Source organism: Ylistrum balloti, unplaced genomic scaffold (genome assembly GCF_031769215.1).
Source record: "Ylistrum balloti isolate Yb309-2 unplaced genomic scaffold, AGI_CSIRO_Ybal_v1 Utg370344, whole genome shotgun sequence".
Taxonomy (NCBI): Eukaryota; Metazoa; Mollusca; class Bivalvia; order Pectinida; family Pectinidae; genus Ylistrum; species Ylistrum balloti.
In genome coordinates, this window is record NW_026782247.1 from 1,938,229 (window position 1) to 1,963,150 (window position 24,922).

The following is a 24,922-nucleotide window of genomic DNA, read 5'->3' on the forward strand; positions in this document are numbered from 1 at the left end:
TTTGTATTGACACTAGTACTACAGACTCTAGTTTATAAATCTTTGTTATAAACACATGTTTGTATTGACACTAGTACTGGTACTAGAGACTCTAGTTTATAAATCTTTGTTATAAACACATGTTTGTATTGACACTAGTACTGGTACTACAGACTCTAGTTTATAAATCCTTGTTATAAACAAATGTTTGTATTGACACTAGTACTGGTACTACAGACTCTAGTTTATAAATCTTTGTTATAAACACATGTTTGTATTGACACTAGTATTCGTACTACAAATTCTGGTTTTATAACTACTTGTTAGAATTGATTCTGTATTTAACAAATATTTGGGCTAAACCAAAAGATGTTGTTGAGTGATTAAAAGAAACTTTCACTTTCATATGTGATGGGACAAAGAAAGATAAATCTGCAATCTTCTTATTACAATAGAATTCTCAGATGCGACACAGTCTGGTAAAATGAGCATCCTTTGTTTTGATAGAGGCTTAGAATTTCTTTATCCTTCATATCCTTATACCCATGAAAGACTGGTAAAATCCCAAATAATAAATCAATCGTATGTATTACATATATGCATCATGGTCATCAACTTTCAATTCCAGGTGTATTCCCGGGCTAATGAGGCAGAAGAGTATGGCTGGTGGCAAGCTCGTGTCAAAATGCTCAAAGGAGAGTTTGCAGTGATGGAGTTTACTGGATGGGACACATCATCATATACAGACATAGTCCCGCTGGAAAGGATAAGAACTATTAATTCTAAGTAGGTCAACAAATTTGCTAAAAAGGTCAAGGTCACGTTATAATTAGTAACAATCTTAAAAAGGCATTTAAGTTACAGCTTAGAAAATTCTTGAAACTAAATCATGCCAACAGAGTAAACCATATGTAATAGAGTTGTGTATATCCAAATTCTAGAGTAATGGCTGTTTTATGACAATCCTAGTACATAAAATTTGTCCAAAAAATTGCTGTGTATTAAATCAAGCAGGAGTTCAACACTGAAAATTTCTTCTAAAGAGGATGTCATATAAAGATGATGAAATGTAATGTAGCTATTTTGTACGTAGCATGAAGCTAATGCCTATTTTGGATTCAAATATTATTTATATGGTATATGATGACAAATGTTCTGATATTGCTAAGAAACGGGAGAAATATGTTGACTAAATATGTTTTGTTTTTGCTTTACAGTAAACCTTTAACAAAAACTAGCTTTAACAAGTATGTCATAGAAATTCCTGCAGATTTACGGGAAATGTAAGTACAAGTTGTATGTAGACATGAATAAGAAATTTATTGCTTCCTTTAATTCTTTTAGGGAGATACTTATCATTATCCATGAAGAAGTCTTTTCCCAGATTCTCAACAAAATCATTAAAAAGAACTGTTTTTATGCTGGTTACATTCTCATCAAACGTGATAACTCTTATAGGATCTTTACTGTTTTTATGCTGGTTACATTCTCATCAAACGTGATAACTCTTATAGGATCTTTACTGTTTTTATGCTGGTTACATTCTCATCAAACGTGATAACTCTTATAGGATCTTTTCTGTTTTTATGCTGGTTACATTCTCATCAAACGTGATAACTCTTATAGGATCTTTACTTCAATTCCAGATGTTTTTAACTTGTAAGGCCCAGAGGGCCAAATTACTGAGTTTCTGTCATAGTGTGGTGTACGTCGTCTGTCCAATAATTTTTCTTTTTAAAGACTTCTTCTCAATAACCATAAGGCCAAAAATCATGGTATTTGGCTGGAAGGTTCCTAGGATGAAGCCCAACAATGTTGGTGAAAAGAAATAGCCTTGACCTTTTTCATTGCCACAAGTTAAAAATGTTCAAACCACTTCTTCTTAATAATCAAAAGGCTTAGAATTATTTCGTTCAAAAGTTTCTTGGATGAAGCCTAATAAAATTTGCAAAGAAGAAATTACCTTCACTCATATTCAAGTTCACAGGAGTCAATATTGTTTAAACTTTCAAACAACTTCTTTTGATGAACCAAAAGGTCTATTTGGCTGTTAGGTCACTGTGGTGAAGCCAAACAATATTTGGGATAAGAAATGACCTTGACCATATTTAATGTGTCATATTGAAAAACCTTCAAACCACTCATCATTAATGATGACTTTGAATGTCATTGATGTGAAATGTAAATGTATTTGTTAATACCATTGAATACTAGCTGGTGAATCATACAGGCCTGTTGGGCTTTTTATTTTGTTTATATAAAACAACATCTGCTTATAATTAGTCATTTTGGTTTCATCCAGCATATCTTTGGTTTCAGTTGTAAGGATGAAAATGCTCACACAGAATTTAAGAAGCACTGTAATGCTGTGTCTGTATCATACAATGATAATGAAGGTACACTTGTTGTTTTGGTAAGTGTCTAGTGGTTTCAAAGATCAATATTGTGTATGTGGCATAATTAGATTGCGGGATGCATCATATCATTTTACGAAATTCCTTTACTTTAAAGAAAAAAAAAATTGTCTTCACTACAGATAAGTATTCTGAGATCCCATGAGATGCATGCATATATCACCAATCATTGCAGAGTTAGGTTGAGGGATGCACTTATCACTTAAATCCTATAGAAAGTGCCTTGAGGAACACCTGGAGTCCTGGGATGGGAGAGATATTCTTACTTTTTACTCAATTCTATGGTAAGTGCCTTCAGGCAACATGAAGTCATGGGATCGGATAGATGTTTTATTGGAAAAACATGTTCAGGGCCAATTTGTTCTACACGATGAGATGATTTAACGATAAAACTGTAACCTGTTATTTTAGTCTACTAGTGACTCTGTCATCAAACGGGCGACCATGTTAGGGGACATGCACTTGAGGAACCTTCGACAAAAATTGCTTCTGAAACAGAGGACAGAAGAGGCTGTTAAAAGGCTACAGGTAAATAGTGGTCTGTCTCCAATGGACAAAAGTCATATAAAGTTACTTAGCTTAACATATAGTACAACATATTATACATATCAAGCAATAAGAAAGAGCAACAACTTCTGAGGCCAGGTTTTCCTCAGGATTGGTGGCTCTTTAATATACCATAATTTTTATCCTCTTTGAAAAAGCACCTTGCACACTGTGATATCCTCCTGGGACCTAGAGGATGTTAAATTATGTGCCTGATTGGACATTGGTTCTAGGAGCTTTCCCCACTTCTATTCATATGATTCATATGGTAAATACTAGAATTAACCAAAATAAGAGGGCTGAAGCAATTGTATAATTTTCGAGAAACAAGTCTGATGCTTTAGCAATGCTCACAAAACTAGACGTCACCTTAGAAATTATCTACAAACATGAACAATAGATATACAGCAGACATGATAGACAAAAAAACATACATCCTAAGATAATGTCTTACCACATACAACAAAGAAATGTCCTTAATGTAATGAACATTTGACCTTGACCTAAATTACTGAAATGGAGGTTTCTGAGTTATTGATTGCGGTACGTTGGGAAAAAATTTAAATGTTGTAATAAGCAGGAAATGTTTGTTACAGAATACTAAGATTCGGTCAGGTTACATGGAGGAGTTTACTGTAAGAGAGGACCTGATGGGCCTGGCCATTGGTTCCCATGGAGCCAACATTCAACTGGCTCGTCGTGTTGATGGAATCACAGGAATTGAACTTGATGAAAACACATGTACATTCAAGGTTCATGGAGATGTAAGCTTCAAATTAGATCTACTTTAAAAGCTGATCAATAGGCAATCTTGAAATACCTGACTTTTCAATATTTTTCTGGATATATTTTGAATTTCTCTAAAAGATTTTCTTTATATGTAAGAATTAATTTTCTTTCAAACACTGAAGAGTGTAAAGCTTAGAAAATTCACTTAAAAGTAAATAAGAAAATATTTGCTGCAATCTTGGAAACAATATCATCTCTCAAGCAACTGCATCAACTAAATGTTCTAAGGTGAAGGTCACTGTAACTATTTATAGAAATTTGTCAAACAGTAATTGCCCGGGAGCAAGGGCTTTCATTTCTTAGTAACATTTTCTAGTGCAACATGTATATGATTGTCCGTTGAAAATAAGCTGGAGGATGCCTTCATATTCATTCTGTTCTATTTCTAGTCGCAAGAATCTGTCAAAAAAGCACGAAGTATGCTTGAATATGCTGAGGAGACCTTTCAAGTTCCAAGAGAGCTAGTTGGTAAGGTTGCTGTGGCCGGCATTTTGTCTGATACTTATGATGTTGCCAGGCTTTTGGTAAAGCTTTTGTTAGTATGATATCAGCAGTATATTTCTGGTGTTTTGAAAATTGACTCTTGATTGGCTGAAGCATTTCAGATAATGTAATTTTCCTAGATTTTGATAAGATTTTGCTCAAACTTTTCATATTTAGGCAAGTTTGAGTGAAACCTATGAACATATAGCAAAAAGATCATATCAAGTCTAAGGTACTGGAATTTTGAGATCTTCCCGACTATTTGTGTATTATCAATCAATTTTTGTACCCAGCGAGATCAGGTTTACTTCCTGAAGATCCTTAAGTTCTGATGTTACTTGTTTTTTCCTGATATTTCATTTCCTATTTTAGAATCAGTTTTCATCTGAGGTTTGTCATTATATAATTCTACTGCCAAGGCCATTTTAGCAGATTAAGTTAATATTTTTTAGTCTGCATATTATATTCATTGAAATCAAAGCAGTTTCTATAATTTAATAAGTTAATGTTTTCTTAGAGATATGGAAACTTTACATCATACACAACAAGTACTTCGTAAAGTTCAGTTCAGAAATTTACTGTTGCTTTTTTTCAGCTAAAGTTATAGGTAAAAATGGCAAAAACATACAAGATATTGTGGACAAATCAGGAGTGGTGAGGGTTAAAATTGAAGGTGACAACGAAAGTGAAACTCTCCGAGAGGAGGTGAGTGTGACTAGTCCTGATATGTTATTATAACACTGCTACATACCGCCATCCTGCCTGGTGTGTTTATTTATTATAGAGTTGATGTGAGACTGTTGCTCTGCCGTCTTTTTCATCTCCAATTATCTCCTTTCTCTGGATTTTACTCCATTTGTCATAACCTAACTAGGGATGCTAATTGAAGAATAAAATCTTATTTTATTTGTTGATTTTCATTTGTCTCATTTCATTTGTAATGTTCATTTATTTCTTGTTTTGTGTAGTTTTTCTCTCCATATCAAACTGAATTTTTTCTTCTTGAATTTGATTATCAGAATTTCAGTGTTGGAGAAGATTTCATATCTAAAGATTTTTTTATAACAGGTCTTTTTAACTATTTCAATAGTTTCCATGTTGAGTTTATAGCTGTCATATCTGAAAATTAAGATGTAATTTCAAACTGTCAAGGTAACTTTGGATTAGATTAGACTCTTATTGGTTTGTGAAATTGCTGTTAATGTTTATTTATCCATCGTTGTCAATTATGAATTGAAGCACTGAATTACAACATGATAAACATGCATTATTCAGGATGTTGCATAGATGATTGATTGGTTTTACTATAGAGTGTCCATGAATAGTATTATGTGTAAGCTTTGTCAGTATATGTTGTTAATTACCGATCCTGATCCTGTTAGATACCAGTGTGTACTTGAGACTAGCAATCTGTTTAACATATGTTCAGTTTTCAATAGTTTCATTTAGTTTGATATATTGCTGTTTTTATTATAATTAATAAAAATGATTTGAATTGATTTCAATCTCAAAATTTAAGTTCACTCTTCAAAATGTATTTAAGAAGATTATGATGATGTATGTGAATCATATTTCCATTCTTGCTATCTTCATCAGATATGAAAAAGCTATTATCTAGCATTCAGTTATTAAGATGCCCTTATGTTCTTCAATACTCGATTAAACTGCTCATGTTCTACTATGTTAAATAGATTTCAAGAAAGTGTTGAGACTGTTGCATCGCTGATTCTTTTATATCTGAAATATTTTGTTTCTTTTTTCAACTTTTTTTCCAGTTTTTGGATGCAGATGCAAATAATCTGTCACAACATTATAAATTTTTATCTTGGTTATACAAACAGGTCTTATTTATATATAGCTTCCCTAAAAAGGGAAAATTACTCCAAAATATCGTATTTGAAAAACACACAATATAGTAAAACCAGGCTTTTGAGTTTTGCTTCCCATTTCATTAAAACAATAGGCTTTGCTGTTTGCAAAGTAACATGTTATTTATTAATGTTCTTGAAAGTAGAACGATGCTAAATCAAGTCAAGCTTTTCTGTACGGTCCCATGGCTGGCATGATAAACATTCAGCTTTATCAAAAGCTATTGACTAGTTTTCATGATAGATAGACATGAGATGCAATCTGGAAATGTTTTCTTTAACAATATGATTTTGTTCAAGTTTGTCATATTCATGATATTTGTAAAACAAAAAATTATAAAGAACTAAATATCTTTCATTTATGCAAGTCTTTAACTATATGTGAACAAAATAAATGTATAGCAATTAGAATTTTGGCATCATTGAAAATTTTTTCAACTTATCTGACTTAAAGATGGTTTAAAGTAATTTATGTGCAAGTCATTTATTTTATCATTTTTCTTTTTTACAAAATTGAAAATGAATGTAATAATTATTTCTGAATGAAATTTTGCAGAAATACTAGTTTGATCAAGGTATATACAGTCTAACCTCACTCTTATGATATCTGATATCTTAAACCTATGTTTATTCCAAAGTTGTGATGATAATCTCCATTACATTTACATGCATATCACTTAAATATTTCACAAAAGCTTAGCTTGTAAAGTAAAATTAAGGTAAAAGTTTCATGGGTATGATGAGGTTCTACTGTAAAAGCCTATTCATGTTTTATTGAATTCAATCCATATAAATTCTGAGTGATCTATGTAGGAGTATGATGAAATATGATGAGTGATACTTTAGACACCAATGTGTGGTGCTTTCCCTTTGTAGTATGACGATTGGAGCGCTCAGGTTCCCTTGACTGTAAGTCCCAAACTACCAGCCTTTGCATTCATCACTGCATTCTCCAGGCGCTCTTCTACATTGCATCAGCATCTTATACTCTTGTCTAACACATATTTACAGTGACATGGACAGAATTCTTTGGAAATAAGAGAAACATCTTGTTTTCTGTGCAAGTGTATTCAGAATGAAATAGATTTTTTCTAAGAAGAAAAGAAAGAGTAATGATACGTTGATGGTATTGACAGGAGTATGGAATGTTGATGTAACTGCTGTGTAGTGCCTAGTGGTGCAAGGGTATATGATCAGCACTCCAGATTTGTTATAGATCTGCCCAATAACGTTAAACCCTTTAGGCTTCTTACTCACAGGTCTAGATAGATATTTCTCACACTTTAAAAGATGTGTGTGTCTTTTTAGAGAATAAAGTTCTCAGATTTAAGATGCTTTATAAAACAAAATATAAAGAATACAGCTTGATCGGGCATATACAGGAACTAATGCTTACATCCATGCTTCAAAAGAGGGAGGTTTTTCTTCACCTTGGTTATAAAGTGTTCCTTATTTTGGTTAAGGTTATAGTATTTAGAACAACTTTCCTGTTTCTGTTGAGGATATGTAGCTGTATACATACACTGATATCATTTATTGCAACACTTATTTGAGGTAGAATCTCGATTTTGATTGGATAAATGTATTTGGATTTTTAAATGACTGAGACAGTGAAATCTCTTATTTTAATTGGATAAATGTATGGGGATTATGAAATAACAGAGACTATTAAATAACAGAGACTATGAAATAACAGAGACTTTTAAATCTCTGATTTTAATTGGATAAAACTATGGGAATTATGAATGACAGAAACTATCCTTTTAGTGAAGTTAAACTATTAGCTAAAATGGTTATCAGTGAACTCTCGACACACTTTTTATACCATAATGAAACCTGAATTTTCCAGTGTAAGATATGTGATGTACTAAATTCACTACCGTCTTCTGTTGAGGACTCGGTAATAGATTATGCCATATAGTGCCTGTATGTAACTATGGGAGGAAGCAGTTTCTGGGGATACATTGCAATATCAGCTGATGACATTTACTAATCATCAAAATCATTGTTATCTTTCATCAGAACATCTCAGGGAAAGAAATCATTTTCTCTTTTTTATCAGCAGGCTCATTTGTCATGTTTCCTTCAACTTTCCTGTTAGTTTAGTCCATACTCACATATATATACACTTACAGTTGGGTAATGAGATTCATTTGTTATGATTTAAAAATGGTGGTCTTTTATTAAACTTTACAATATCACATTTCAATACTACATTGTCATGTTTATACCTGCTGGCCATTTTTCAGACCATTTCATCTTGAAATAAATATAGTCAAGTATAACCATTGCTTCAGACTATATAAAATTTTTTGTTCTTTCTTTATTGACTTAACAATGTCAAGGGTTAAAATAAAGCTGGTGATGAATATTTCCTATTTACGACAGCTGTCTAGATTGTGTGAGGATTAAAACTGGTGTTGTAAATACCTTTCTTTGCATGCCTATACATTGTATCCCTATTTTGATTTATTGCTTTAATTAAATGTCTTTGTGTAGACATTCTTAATGAATTAAAAATATCACAACAGTTTTACTGCTTTTACAGAAAATCATTGGTACAATCAATTTGAAATACAGGTTATTACATCATACTTAAGCTTAAGATTTACAGTAAATCATTGGTACAATCAATTTGAAATACAGGTTATTACATCAAACTTAAGCTTAAGATTTACAGTAAATCATTGGTACAATCAATTTGAAATACAGGTTATTAAAATAAGAAGATTTACAGTAAATCATTGGTACAATCAATTTGAAATACAGGTTATTACATCAAACTTAAGCTTAAGATTTACAGTAAATGACAAAAATGAAGGAAGCAGGTCCCATCTGGATCTATTCCAAACCGGTTTTTGTCATCACAATTAGGATTGTTTTCTGTTTTTATCAACATACGGCATAGAACAAATGCCTACTTGTCTAGCGTAAGGGTATTCAGTACTGATTGAGTCACACTGGGATAACTTAACCATATGAATGGAAATCGGGATGAAAATATTATGACTTGTATTAATCCTGTATAAACATTTTATTACATTTAAGTAACAAATATTTCAAAATTTATCAATCATGTAATCTGGATTTTTCTTTGAAGTGAATTTATGATGTGAATGCCGAAGTCTTTCCTTGTAAACACATTTCTCCTTGTCCAAGCATGCTTGAGTGATCTGTCCTTGAATGTGATTGTATATTTCAGTTCTCTCCCCTCGTTTGCACATGTAAAGGAATTGCAATTCAATGCAAAGAAGAAAAAAAATCAAAGTTGACTTGATTTATTAAAAAAATCACATACAAAAGATAATCAAATATACAGACATCACAAAACATCACAAAATCGGTCATCTACAAGAAGGCAAAACCTGTGACAAAGTTTTCCCAATTTAAGAGTGATTGGTGGTGTAACAATCATGTAAAAACATAATTTGTAGTGTTTGGAAAGTGAAAAGGCTAGTACAAAAAAATGTAAATCATATGTTAGGAAATGTGAAAATTCTGTTCAAAAACAAAAAAAAAAAGACACAAAAACGTATTTATTTTCAGATCTGTTTCCTTGAAAATTTTATGCATTCTACAAGGCATTTCAGTAATTTTATATTCAAAGTGAAAACACAGTCATACCATCTGCACTAAAATAAAAATATTGTTAATTAAAACTTGCACAATTGTATCTATCTACAATACAATGATTTCATTGTGAAATTAAAACTATGTAATAGTAAAGGTGTTGTATCCTGGTCAGTAACATTGTCGTCATTAGATTTATATTCAAGACAGTGTTTCATACCTAGGTAACACCCAATTATCTATGCATGTCTTTAATCATCTCCTTTTTTCTAATTATTTTCTTTTATATCACATTTAAAGGTTGTCCTGTTTTCAATGGAAAATTGTGATTTTGTTTTTCATTACTATAGACTGTGTATGACTACATTCTTGATAAGTTATTGACAATGAATACAGGTTAACGAAGTACTCTCATCCAAAGTAGAATCATTTCTATTGATTATGTCTTTTAACTGTTTTGTATCATGAGTTATCACTATTTCAATATCATCATCTGCATCAAACATCAAATCACAGCCATCATTTGTAGATTATGTATATTGTAACCCATTGTATATGTATGTACCTTGCTTGATATCATTCTGTTCTTTCTTCACAGGGTCAAGTGCCTTTTGTATTTGTTGGAACGACTGAAAGTATAGAGAATGCTAAAATTCTGTTAGAGTATCACTTAGACCATTTAAAGGTAAGTTTGGAGTTAACATATGAAAATAACTGCAGTTTAAGTATGTAGGTCTCAATAAGACATTTTCCAGTAAAATATCTACAAAACAAACCACTTCTGTCGATAGTTTGGTTCCCTGCCAAATACTTCCAAGCAAATTATCAATTAAACTGGAAGTCATTGGATGAAATAGATGTACTAACATCTTTCAGAGATCATAATTAACTTCTGGAATGAATTACACATTGAAGTCTTCTTTATAATTAATAGCCACTGAATTGTGTGTATAAGGCTTTGGTTAAGAAATAAAAGTTGTTGCCCTTCGTCTGGATGTAATCAAGGCACATGTTTGAACATAGTGTTCTGATGGTTATGTGAGAATCACTCTACAATAGCTAAAGGCTGCAACTTAAACCAAAGAAGAAGATACCAAATTGATAGTAGCATGATGAAAACACTTAAATTTGAGGAAAAGTCCATAATTATCACAACTCTCACCTATTGTATAGACTTTTAAGCAAAGCATACATGATGTTTACCTGTACTTTACACAGCTCTCACCTGTAATGTACAGCTCTTAACTGAAATATGTATAAATTTTACTTGTTACACAAAATTCTAATCCAGAACATACACATGTAATAAAACCATTTTTCACATGTACTGAATACTCTCACTACATGTACATATATTTGAAATATTATTCTTTTGCAGGAAGTAGAACAATTACGTAAAGAAAAGTTAGAAATAGACCAACAATTAAAAAGTTTATCAGGGGCACAACCTGGGCCCTACTTTCCCCCTCCACGGGAACGAAGGTAAGAATAATCCCTCGGAAACTTCATATAGGATAGGATGATGCCTGACTTCCTTTCTCTCTTCACAAAAAATAATTCTCCATTTCTAAACAAGGTTTGATTATAAAATATAATTCCCTATTTGTGAACAAGGTTTGATATATGTATAGCTTCCTCTAACTACAGTTACAATAGCCTCATTCCTACCGGAATATGAACAGTTAAGAATCTGATACACTTGTGTGGTGTTGTTAAAAAGAAATATTGTAAAGTAATTTTCTACGGCTTAAATATTTGAGGCTTTACTGAAAGATGAAATTGAAAGGGGTGTGTTATTCACAAAAATGATGAAACAGATTAAATTTAGTTCATTTTTTTGAGGTAAATTGTATGCAATTTATTTCATCTTCAACAAAAGTAACAAATAAAACTCCATGAAAAACAGCCTTCACTAAAAAGACTTTGCCTTATTCTGAACTTCAGTTATCATATCCCACTTAGAATGTCCTTTATCTTGTAAAGGTGATCTATTGATATTTTTCTCCAGTATTTCCCAAACAGATGATATAAAATATGAACTTAGCATTGCAGTTACAAGCAATAGAGAAGTGATAGAAATTTTTTATCATTTGAAGTTAAGAAATTGGATATGTGAAAACTTCTTTACACAGTATATTTATTGTAACTTAAACTTATATAAGCAATGTAATCAACTGAACCCTTGGGTCATCATAGATGCTTATGATATTTACCTCTCCTGTGTATTTTTGCCCTAAACACAGAGACAGTAATGACCCATACTCGGATGAACGTGGAAGGCGGAGAATGTCGGGTGGTCGAGGTGGAAGGGGGCGTGGGCCTGGAAGACGCTGGGCCAATGAGAGACGAAGCTTGATATCAGGTATATTATATGAGGTCATCCTTTTGATATTGAAAGTGAATTGAATACATACTTGACTGACTAAAATTTGGTTACTTTCCTACTCCTCCTAAAGGAATGATTGAATTTCCAAATTTGGTCTAAAGCATTCCTAGGGGAAGGGAATCAATTTTGTAGAAATGATAGTTCTTGGCCCTCAGGAGTAGGAAATTTGAAGCCCAATGGGGGGAATGGATCAAATTCTTTGAAACCCCCTTTCTGTAGGAATATCAGCATTCTGTCCCAATTTGATGGCAAACAGACTTGTTTATGGTTTTTTAAAAAAAAGTATCAAACTGAAATATATGATAACAATCTCTGTTTTCACCTAAAGTCAGTAAAGAGAAATCACTGAATTTTGTGTGTTAAAGGAGATGAGAGTGGTCAAAATGTTACGGATTGGTCAGCCGAAGTGACAGCAGAAGAACAGAAGCACACAGGGTACCTAACCGACAGTGTTCTGAGTGGTCGAGGACGGGGTGGCCGTGGTGGCCGTGGCCGAGGGCGTGGTTATGGTGGCTATCCCTCCTACAGGACTGTGGGTAAGAATAGAATTCGAGGAGGCTTTAGAACCTTTTGATTTTAAAAATGTCATTATTGGTTTGTGCATACAAGATCATTGAAGAAAGATCTAGAAATAGATTGGATGAAGAGAATGGAAACCACATACTGGAAGATTATTGAGAAATCTTGATATACATGTACCTTTGGTGTTTTGAAATTTCTTATTAGTAATGATAATAATATAAAAAAAAACTTGTCAAGGATACCCCACTGTTGTTGTCTTCATAATTCTACCATTGACCTTATCTTTCTTCTTTGACAGCTTATGACTCTGAAGATCCGCGGGATCAAAGGTCCCGAAGGCGTATGACAGATGATGATGATACTGTCCTTGACAATGCCAGTGTAAACAGCCAGGATCAAGGTATACATGGTCTGTTGTACATTATATAGCATAAACAATGCTCTCTTCCCAACATCCAATCTTTTATCCTACAGTACTTTATCACAATACAGTACCCTGTAATCCTTACCTATCAGTAATCTTATCAGTGTTTCCATTTAGTTTAACTATTTCTCCACAATATAACAATTATTATAACCCCAAGGTCAGTCCCATTCTTCTAAACGTTTTAACAATAGGATTTTTCTCTTTTCAACCTGATTTTAATCCATGCTCTTTATCTTCCGTGAAAACTTACTTTTTATTTCAACTCATAAGAGCAATTTCACTTTCCAAATCTTGTCCTTAAATAACCCTTAACACTCTATGTTTGCATGTTAACAATAATGTGTGACCTAATAAGTGATAGACAGATTTCCATGACTCTACGGTGAATTATGTTTATAACAAACCTCAGGGGCCAAGAGAATCAGTTCGTTATACATAATTTGATATACACTTACAACAAATTTAGGAAAAATATTGCATGATTCATTATAAGACATTAAAGAAATAAAAACACAGCTGAAGACAAAATTTTATGTGTTCAATTAACCATAGCATATGGAATGACATATAGTATTATTTCGCATTTGAAAATGTTCAAACCAGTTAATAATAGATTTGAAGTCATTATCTCCAAGTCGTTGTGCGAATTTGTCAGATTTTACCATCAAAATAGGCCCAGATAATGGAATATGTTGATTTCTTTTTAATTTAAAACCTTTCATATAGAGTTTCATACGTAGCACTTTGATGCCATATCCTGCTCTGCAATGAATTTAGGGCCGAGTTCTTTTTCACAATTTCAGTGTGATTTTTCATGTTGATGGCGGGATTTCAAACTTGGCTGCAATTTTCCATTGCAAAGGTCCAATTGTCGACTTTGTTGATAATTTGATACTTTGTTTCAAGAGTAATAGCCTTTCTTGTGCAAGATGGAGATGACAAAGCCATTTCCTTAGAAACAACTAAGATGATACATGGTGTTTTATTATTTTATAGAATGAGTTTAGTAATTCCATTCTCTAAATTGAAAAGAACTCCTGATGTGTGTATAACAACAAATCACTTTATTTATAATTACCTTACCCATGTTTGGCACTTACCTGACTACAAGTATCAATAGTTGTATACAAATGTATGACCCACGTTATTGTGTCGGAGTGCTGGCATCACTGTGGTGGTCCAAGAAGCTGACTTGTTATAGATATTAATTCACCGTGTGAGATTCATTATACATTTTTAAATTTACATACAAAAGATAAGGCATTTGATGGGGAATGAACAATTTTAGATTATAGCCATAAATTCGCTGTATGTGTTTGTCACCAACATGTTTTAAGGTATTTCACATTAGTTTTATCTACAACAAACTACGATATAATTGTAAATATCTTTAGTAATCATTCATGAAATCAATGTAAATTTGTTTCACAGATGAGCGACGACCAGAGAGGCGGAGACGTAGAAGGAGAAACAAGTTTCGTGGAAGCAGTAGTGCAGCCTCTGGGACTGAAACGGACAATAGTGTATCTAATTACCGCCCAGGGGGTGGACCCAGTGGTCCACGTCCTGGGAGTGGGCCCACTGGGCCCCGTCCAGGGGGCGGTAATGGCAACAATCTTATCAAGACTGAGAATTCTAATATGCCTAATCAGATGCCCCGCCCCAAAGTTGAAACAGTCACATCGCCAGCATCAGCCCCGCCTCCTCGACAGACACAGTCACCTTCTCGTCAGTCACCTGGCCCTGGTAAGTCATACCCTCAGTCTAGCAGCAAACCAAACACTCCTAGCAGCCAGAGCAAGGGGTCCCAGGGGCCACCCAACAAGGGTCCTGCACCTAAAGAACAGAGGGAGCCAAGGAAGAATGGAGGAGGGTCTAACCAACGGTTTCCACCTACAGCAAGAAATGGCAATCTACAAAGTGGCAGTGAGACTGAATCAAAAGCCAAGGGAAGCTATCAAAATGGCAACAACAAACCATCTGAACACATGGTGAATGGAGAGTAGGTATAACCCTAGTGGGCGTCTCCAGGAGTGGGTGTGGTCATGTGCCGTATGCCCAGGGGCACGCCCCATCGCCAACAAACTGCTGTCTGTTTGCCTCTGCTTCACACCCGTAGTCACGGCCTCCCTACTTAGTGTTGACAGACCAGGCATGTCACACCGGATGAGTCTTTAACACCGGATTGGAAATTAATGATCAACTTGTAAGAAAAAATTTGAGTTACATCATTACCAGAGATATTCAAAATGTGTGTCAAAACAGATGCACAGATTGTTCTGTTTTCTCATCAAAAGTGAATAATACAACATCAGATCCAAGGATTTCATGAATACTGTATTTATAATACAATGCTTGATACCATGAATTCTTAGAATATTACTATGTCACTACATTGTATGTGAAATATTTATGATATAGGTGATACATGGAGTGTACTGTACAGTGTGTTGTGTGACCGGTGGGTCAATCTCAGATCTGAATGCAGAAAGAAATAGAACAGAGTACACACTTACCTCCCCTTGACTATAGTTGTAGGTACAGGGTTGGGATGTAACTTGAGTGTCATTCTAGAGTGATATAAAAGGTCTTGGACTTTCTCAATAATATTTTTTGTTAATGAACAAATTTCTCTGAAAAAAATTGCTGTGGCAGCAGTTTGAAAAAGTTAAAAGATGACAAAAATGACAATATGAGTTTGTTTCTAGTTGTTTATCAAGGCTAACAAACGTGCAGGACAGGGTAGGTGAAGTGATTGTAGCTACTTACAATCACCGGGAATGGTTCATTGAAGGAAATTGTTAGAATGAAATCGATTTTAGTATGCTTGTACCCTTATTCAAATAAAGCTGTGTTTTTGGCAGGTTGGTTTACAGTTTAAAGATGGACACTGGATTTAATTTGATGTCTTTCTACTATCGAGGAAGAAAATTTATCTGATGCTTCAAAGCATTAATGATGTGAACACAGAAGAGAATACTTTGGGTACAGAAATGAACATCTTTGTTTACATGTTAAGTAAACAACATTTGTATGGTACGATAACGACTTGGATTAGGTAAAGAGATCTAGGTATCCTACCGTGACCCCATGTTCGGGTGGTCACTCTAACATAACCATGTGATGCATTCTGGTTAGTTAGAGGTCAAACACACCACTGTACAATGTATATAGTTTAACCCAACAATCCCATCAGACCCATCAAGATTGGTACATGTCTATGAGCAAATGTCAGACCGGTATCCAATTAATCTCGCTATCATATCACATTAGTTTTCATACATACATGATATATTGTTTTGTGAAAGAAGATTTTAGTGATCATTTCAGATATTTGCAAAGTAAAGCCATTTCTATCAAAGCAAATAGCTTACAAGCTTTATAATTGCTATTTGGATTTTTCCAGAAATACTAACATGTGTTTGGTTATTCATATATATCTTGAATATTGAACTTTCATTTCTTTATTTATTTCAAAATTGTATTTTGGGTCAAAAATTTTCTTGTAGACTAGAATTATTGTATAGCATATCAGTGTCATAGTTTAAGATCTCTCAGTTACAGAAAACACAGGGACATACCTCTAATTTAAAAGTCTGACCTTTGCTCTGAGGCAATGTAGCTTGGATTTGACACCTGTTGACAACTGTATTACAGGTAAATATTTTTGTTCCTGAGTTGTGTGAGACGCAGATTCTGGTGTCCAGTTATACACAGGGGGTTTTAACATGTTTGTATTATTTATTAAATGAATTTGTGATTTCTTCCATAGGAAACATTTTACTGTTGAATTTTTTTTTTCATTATTTTAATTATCATATAGAATAATTGTCACATGCATGTATATATCTTTGTGTGTATACAGTAAGATAAAATCAGTATGTCCTTACAGTTCCAAATGAACGTTAAACTGTCTTCTGTGTACTTTGTTCTAGTGTTGTGGTAAACTGTTTCATTGTTTTTTCCAGTATGGTGCTTCCCACCCCCAAAATGATCTTTTGCGTGGCACTTTTAAGACTTTGTGTTTCCAGCCCGTCCTCTGCCTGTACACCTGGGCAGATTTTTGCTTTTTTGTTAAAGATTATCTTAATTGGTCCTTCTTAGTTAACTCAGTTTATATTTTTGACACTTGTTATTTACTGATATACCAGTAATTAGGAAATTACTTACCAATCCCCCATTAGGTTGCCAAAGAATGTGATCATTGATGAAGAAGAGGAATTGTACTTTTGTCATCAATGATCCATTTACAATTTTTTTTCTGGACAGTATATTCTAAAATTTTGTGAAGATTTACTGTTAGTCCTACACTCTGAGTGATTTGGCTGATGAAATACTTTTCTGGGGACGGATGTCATGTTGATATCTTTTAAATGATTTGTCAGATTTTTTGTGTGAAATAAATAGACTCATTGTCTCAGATGTGTAACTCAGATAGTTTCAGGCATACAGTAATATTCACCATCAAATTAAAATGTTTTACCTTAATCACTTTTGTGGAATGTGAATTAATAAAGGTTCATTAATATTTCCACAGAATAAAATAAAACACATACTGTAATACATCTGATAGATTAAGTTTCTCACATTTTAAGTGTTTGGATATAATTCAACAAAAACAGTAGTAACTACACTTCAGAAAAAAAAAATTAACAAAATTGAAAATTAATTGTTTCTTTCCAGAGAAAGAATATCTGAACCAGAAAAGATTTCAAGATACTTCCTCTCATATACGTAATAGATAAATACTCAAAAAGATAGAAACAGATATGCAATAGACCTTGTTTTTCTTCAATGCTCTTTTGTTCTTTATGATCTGCCAAACACAATATCGAAGTTTCACATCAGGCTAATGTTAGCCGTTCCAACCATTAATCAAGTTATTCTACTGTTGTTATGTTTTCCAAAAATGAATCTGTCGTTTTTGAAGAGGTTCTTATTATTGTGTGTGCAATTCTTTGAGTGATAATGTAATATTTGGGTAGTATCAGGACTAGGGTTGATTTTGTAGCACATATTGTTTTAAATCTTATGTTCAGAGTTTTTTTAATTGTGTTTTTGATGTTTTCATTCTTAGCTTGTTCAAATACCATTGATGATTTAATGAAATTTTATTGTGAAAACGATGATCAATTTGATAAACAACAAATTGAGTCTATATAAATGAAATGTATCATTGTCTGAAATGTTATGATTAAATTTAGATTTATTTCAGTCTTTGCATGTATTTTTGAGTTATCTTTCTTTGGTGTCTGCTTTGTGTGGTTGACAGCGTTTACATCTGTACAAATTGTATTGTACATATGTGTTGGAGATGGTTGATTGTGTAGGCATTGTAATAAGTTCTATATTGGTCACATGTTCATTGATTAGGTTGGTAAAAGTTTTCCAATGTTGTAGTGTTTATTTTTTGTCTTCTGAGTTCATACTATAAATAAGATCACCACATTTGTATTCAAAGAAAATTGAAATGTTAGATTATCAGAGAAGTTTAAGAATAATAACAGAAGACTAAGTATAAGAACTATTTGTGTTGTGATGATTTAATATCTAAAAAAAGATGAAGGATAACACAAAATGAAAGACAACACAATTCTTAAGGTCTGTATCTGATATGTCAACGACTTAGTAAAGTATTGTTCTAAATTTAACATGATTTATAAATGCAGAATAGGATGAGTTCAAACCTGTTATAGAGGCATATGCATAAAGCTAATGAGTTTAGCTCTATAAACTAAAAATTAGTGTCGGATATAGACAGAAATCAGGTTTAACTTAGTGCAGAACTTTTAAAAAATCTTTTATCTCGAGGGTTGAGGTTTAACTATTTAAGTAACACAGAGAGATGATTTTTTTTCTCTCGCACTTTCCTATATCTTTTGGAGTTGAGAAATGTTTCTAGCTCATCTGACAAAAGAGCCACTGGTCACATTTGGTTGTATTGTATATTTAATATGGCTCAGACATATAAATGAATTTTTTTGATTCCATGACATTAGAAATAAATGTTTCACATGATTGTGTTGTTGGTTTATAAAGTTTTAATGATGTGTCAAACTCAGTTCTAGAAGTTTTCAAAAATGACTGCTTCATCAAGTAAATCCTTACACCCTTGTTAGCACAGCAAGAGAAACATTGTTCAGTTGGATGTTTAAATTTTAATTAAATGTTTGATTGGAATACATTTTTTAATCTTTTATTTAATATTTGTGTGAATGTTTTAAAATGTTATTTGATTGTTTTTTAAATAAGTGGTAATGACAATGATACATATTGATATGCCAGAACCAGGCCTACACTCTGGTAGACTGGTTGGTGTTAAACTTTTTACCCATAGCATAATGTCCATGCGATTTTATCGGTGTTCAACAAAGTTTCACACCTACGTATAACATGGCATTAATCAGAAGTTCTTTACATAAAGTGTTTTGTTGACATTAGCTTTTTTTCGCAAGAATTATATCTGTCACTGTACATCAGAAATATGTTTAGTCCCTATACATTAATTGCTCTCCATAGAAGGTTAAAGGTCATAAGAAATTTAATGATTTTTTTTTACTTGCGATGTTGAGGTTAACAATAAAAAAATAATACATATCTGTATATGAACTGTAAATCATATATTTTCGTAAGGCTCAAATTTAGTTTTTTTTCTGACTTTTCCAGATGTTTTTATTTTTGTTGGCACTTGATTTTGTGGTTAAACCTTACTTCTAAAATCCGCTAATCCTATAACCCCCTAGATTTACCCATGAATTCAACAGAAAATAATCCCCCGCGAAAATTAATGATTTTACAGGAAGTATATAAATGATTATTTATATAGAAGTACATTCTTTATTACTAGTATTTATTATAAGGTAATACTTGATATCTTGATTGTATGAAATAACAAGAGGGTAAAATCCAACTACCTTTTTGTGAGCGAGTTTTAATTTCAAAAATTTTCACATGATTACTTATAGATACAAAATTCTTACTGTTTGTGAATGCCTTTCCCTGCAGATCACAGAGATTTGGCATGAATTCCCGACCCATGGTCCATACATATGTATTGTAGTCACTGTGACACACATATATGGACATTGGGTCCAGAATTTGTACCAAATCCCTGTGCTACAGCTGATGGTCAGCAACTGACTAAACAGAATTTATAATGTATTGTAAGGGAATGGCTAATTTCAGATTTCCAAGTAAAGACCAACTTTTTGTTTTGCTGATAATCCTAGATCTGTTGTACTGGCATACAGTATAGGGTTTTACATAGCACTGACATGACAGCATATGCACAAGTGAAAGATACAAGGTCCTGAGAACTGGGGCCTATTCATTGATTTTAAATTCAAGAATGGCAGGGCTTTATTATTAATACAGGCATTTGACCCCAATTTTTTGCAAATGACTAGAAAAATGACATACTACCAATCTTTGTAAGACCATCATGTGGTTTTGGTTTTTAGACCTTGTGTAGGTGACTAGACCATTACATACCCATTTTATGTGTTTTCTGAATAATAGATCCTGGTTTGTGTTACTGTTGAATATTGTAAAAATAGTCCTATTGTGTCTTTTCTGAGATAGCACTGGTTATAAGCCTATGTCGGAGGATAAACCCACTCATACCTATTTCTGTTCAGTAGAATAGAATGTACCAGCATAAGCTATTTAATTGTCCTGTAATAAGCCCACCCCCTGACTGACACAGAGGTGATGTTTTGTTCCCTTGGTCACATTGCAGGATAAATATGGAATACAGACACATAGCCACAGTCAAAACGTTTACCGTCTAACAACAAAGAGATTTAGTCCAGCGTTGTGAGGATTGCCTCCGAGCCTATAGTTCATACCAAGCCTGCTGTAGAGCATTGATCATATTTAATGTGTAACAACGCGAGCAAGGTGTTCAAAGTGGTACCACTAATACTGATACTAATCTTAGTATTTCCAGGTGTTTTGATTTTGATTTTAAAAAATGTCATTTAAATTATAAGTTCATGTTTACAAGGTTTTATATTATTGGAAGTTATTGTTTTAAAATAAAGAAATAAAACTGAAGACAAAATAACATTCTAAAAAGTACCACTTTAGAATTAGAATTTGATATATTAAAACGCTTTGAACAAATTGGCCCTGTTGTAAACGATGTCCTGGATTTTACCAACAGCTATGAGAATATGATATTTACCTAACCATTCAACCATTTGTGTGTCATGTATTGTTGAAGTATGGTACCAGACAAGGATCCGAGAGGGGATTACTGGCAATGTCAGTTGTTTGATTTTATTTAAGACTTTGTGCCAGATGTATATTTCATTGTTTTAAGGTTTGTATGCAAGGGCTGTCATCAATCATTCACAGAGTTAGCAAATATTTGCTTATATGAATGAATTTGTGATCCCGAGATGAATGCCCGAAGGTCAAGAGAATGTTCTACTAACTTGTAGCTGTACAGTGAAACAGTGTTTGATTTTTTAAGCAAAATATGGAATAGAATCATCAACAATAATAAAAAAAAACTAATACTCAAATGGAGTTACTGTTTTACTTTTCCTTCCAACAAATGTGTTACATGGACTAGATTGAAATTAATCCCTATCTGTATATAAGTTATTCAGGGCAGTTGATAAGTTATGCAAGTTTGTACAGACTAATCACTGTAGTTGTTGGGGCTGGGTCCATATATTTAATAGAGAGTGGACCGATTTTGCTTTCATATAGGGCTACAGGTACATTATGTAATTTCTACCCCGCAAGTTCAAACCTTCACTTGTGTATTTATCACATTTCAACAAAAGGACTTTATTTTTTGGAACATTTTCTTCGGGTAGTGATGTCAATAAACCAATAAGTTTGTATAATATAACCAGTAGAAGTGTGACGTTTCGATAATTACACATTCACCTTCATCAGACAAATGACCACTGTGGAGCGTCCTATCATTGAAATACCATCTCGTCACACTCTTTTTGACCCTAGTGTACATAAGATAACTGAAAAAGTTGGTTGATTTCTTACCAGCTCATACAATACCTACGTCAGTGCTAGTACGCTCCATACTGGTCATTTGTCTGATGAAGGTGAACGTATAGTCATTGAAACACCACACTCTTAATCTTCTGCTGGTTGTGTTATAAGAATTTCTGTTCTATACATGGACCTGTTTCACTGGGGTGGCATGGTTTCCAAACTTAACCCTTTGGACTGTACATTTTATTGAATACAGATCGAAAACAATGCAATAGAATAAGAGCTAGACTGACTGACCTTCATGTTAACTGTCGAGGGATCTTTTGTTTTTACCTCAAAAGATTCAAAATTCAAGTCCCAAAACTGAATGCTGTTATCATACGTCTTATAATCGAAATACTGACATAATGAATATATTAGTAAAGTTTCGAGAAGATTCCTTCAGCAATAGAGATAACAAGAATACCACAAAAGAAATGATGATTGATGGCAGTACTATGTACTCTCCTTAAAGGAGACCAAGAAATCGGTTGGAATCTAGAATAAGAGATATATACACAATATTAAAATGCCAAAAAAGGGCAATAACTGGTCATATTTAAAAAAAAAACTTGAAACTGAATGCCATTTTGAAAAAGCATATTTCATCTTATCAAGTATAATTTTCAAAGAAATTGGTTTAAAAGTGAAAGAGGATGTCTCCAAATTAGAATACAGAGAAAACAAAGAGCAATAACTCTAAAAACAATTGAATCTGACACCCATACAGGAACACACAATCCCGCATTATGGTTATAAAGCTAACAAAATTTCTAAGAATATGGTTAAAACTGAATGGTGAGACTCCAGGGCAAGATTAGAATCAGAATTTATTTTAAAAGGATATGTTTACTGTGAGCAAAGAATCGTAAACACTTCTCATGTCAAAATTGTTGATGTGTATATAATGACTGGTAATTAAATGTCTAAAAATCTTGTCCGGGCCATGACTTCAAACATGTTGAAGATATCTTGACAAAATTTACAGCTTACTCTCATCACCTACAACTGTAGTGCACAATGATGATATCACTTAAAGTCAAGGTCAAATAAATTAATTTTTTTCTATTGTTTTTATTTTTTTGTCTAGGCGATAACTTTAAAGGCATTTTAATGGATACCTTTATCACTCACGCAGTGAATTGGTTTGTCATTGGATCATTTCGATCTTGTCCTCAAGGTCAAAGGTCGAATAAGTGAATTGATTTTGTTCATTAATTTCTCGCCTGGGCGATGATTTTAAGATTGTTAATGACATCTTAATTAACGATAAAATTAATCGTAGCCAATGTGTTTATTCACTAAAACATATATCTAGTTGAATTTGACATTTAGAGTTTGTTAGTGCTATTTCTGAAGACATTGCTTTAGGTCTAATTTAGAGATTTTCAAATCATAAGGAACATGTTCGATATTGGTTCTTGTTGAGTATTCAATAACAAGATCGATATACAACATGGCTGCTGGCAGCCATCTTGAAATCCAGTGACGATAAAGATAAAGCACGAATAGTAATCAAGGAAGTTCAAAATAAAGTATGCACAACTAGAACACGTAATGGGCATGTTAGCAATTCATGTAATCACTTCAGTAATCATTACGAAATTTCAAAATAACTTTAAAATGCAAAAAATAAAAAAATCTAATGAAACTTAATGTTCGGCATGCAAAATTTAAGGATCCATGCCGATAATGTTCATAATGTTTAAAGAATATTCATCAGTGATACTTTACAAATAACAGATATAAATGTGTAAATGTGTAAATTCAAAACAGCGACTGCTGCCATTTAGACAGAATGGATAAACCACGGTCGAAAAGAAATTTCGAAAGAACATCATCTAAAAGACAAAAGCCTGAAATGAAGTACATTTTCTCATATACGAAGGCATTATAAGTTACTAACCCTGAGATCTTCAGTCACTGGATTGTTAAAACTGCATTTCTACCATGAACAGTGCGTGTTATTGCTGGAGTTGTGCTTCAACAAGTGTTGGAATGATCATGGTCTAAGTTTAAAAGGGAAAACTTGCCGAAAGATGCCATCACATGACGGTGTAGATGAGCTAAAATAAATGAAAACCATCCATCACAGTCAGGACAACCGTATAACAAAATATCAGTATTAATAAGATTAAGGTTATTAGAATAGTTTCTGATAGAAATAAACAGATTAACTCTCAATTCGTCATAGAGGGGGCATTCTAGGATATAACGATAAACAGATTTAAGTACATAGGTACAGGGAAATACTGAGCTTTCAACTAAATAATCATGGTATAATCAAAATTAAGGTAACTTGTTTAAAGATGAGAGAGAGTAATGTCTGCCTTTCTATCACCTTCAGGTTTAAAGATTCTGATATGTCCTCTCACGAATTCTGTCTTTGTCTAACACATTTAAAATCATCGAATGAAGGGGCATTGTAAAAATTGTTATCATTATAGAGTGCGACACAGACGTGAAGAAGCTATTAAAGTAGTTCTTATGTTTACAAATTGATGGATTAAAAAGTTTTATTTCACGAAGGGAATAAGAATGATCATTAGGAGTGTTAGGGGAATCAAGACCTCTAGCAAATATTGAGGTTTAAGTCCATGCATTATTTTGTACATCATTATTTGTTTATATTTTGATCATCTTGTTGATAGTATTTCCTATCCCTGTTCAGAGTAAAATTTGTTATGTGAAGTTCCTGATCGAAACCCTGTTATGATCCTAGCTTCTAACTGTACTTATTCTAGAGAATCTTTTAACTGTTGTGTGCATTTACCCATACTATGTCAGCATATTCAAGAATTGATCAAGTAAATGAATTGTGAATAGTGATTAATTATTTTAGTTTTAATAGGGCGGAGAATATTGAGTCTATGGTTGGCTTCTTCATACATTTTCTGAAGTTCTGTGATTTCCAAAATGCATCATTTGTCAA

At 33.0% G+C, this 24,922-nt stretch overlaps 1 protein-coding gene across 4 annotated transcripts in view; it reads left to right on the top strand.

Moving 5' to 3' along the window:
- The window catches only part of LOC132553712 (RNA-binding protein FXR1-like), a 37,667-nt gene extending 16,155 nt beyond the window's left edge, over positions 1-21,512 (top strand). Inside the window, exons 4-17 of one of the 4 annotated variants that reach the window (XM_060217981.1) lie at positions 608-765; positions 1,197-1,262; positions 2,299-2,392; positions 2,805-2,921; positions 3,536-3,703; positions 4,118-4,196; positions 4,807-4,916; positions 6,956-6,988; positions 10,248-10,334; positions 11,028-11,131; positions 11,893-12,011; positions 12,401-12,571; positions 12,856-12,966; positions 14,416-21,512. In XM_060217981.1, the coding sequence (XP_060073964.1) occupies positions 608-765; positions 1,197-1,262; positions 2,299-2,392; positions 2,805-2,921; positions 3,536-3,703; positions 4,118-4,196; positions 4,807-4,916; positions 6,956-6,988; positions 10,248-10,334; positions 11,028-11,131; positions 11,893-12,011; positions 12,401-12,571; positions 12,856-12,966; positions 14,416-14,990 (1,992 nt within the window). In that variant the 3' untranslated portion in view covers positions 14,991-21,512. The remainder of the gene's footprint in view (positions 1-607; positions 766-1,196; positions 1,263-2,298; positions 2,393-2,804; positions 2,922-3,535; positions 3,704-4,117; positions 4,197-4,806; positions 4,917-6,955; positions 6,989-10,247; positions 10,335-11,027; positions 11,132-11,892; positions 12,012-12,400; positions 12,572-12,855; positions 12,967-14,415) is intronic. The other 3 variants (XM_060217983.1, XM_060217984.1, XM_060217985.1) reach the window with 3 other exon arrangements.
- Positions 21,513-24,922: the final 3,410 nt, after the last annotated feature.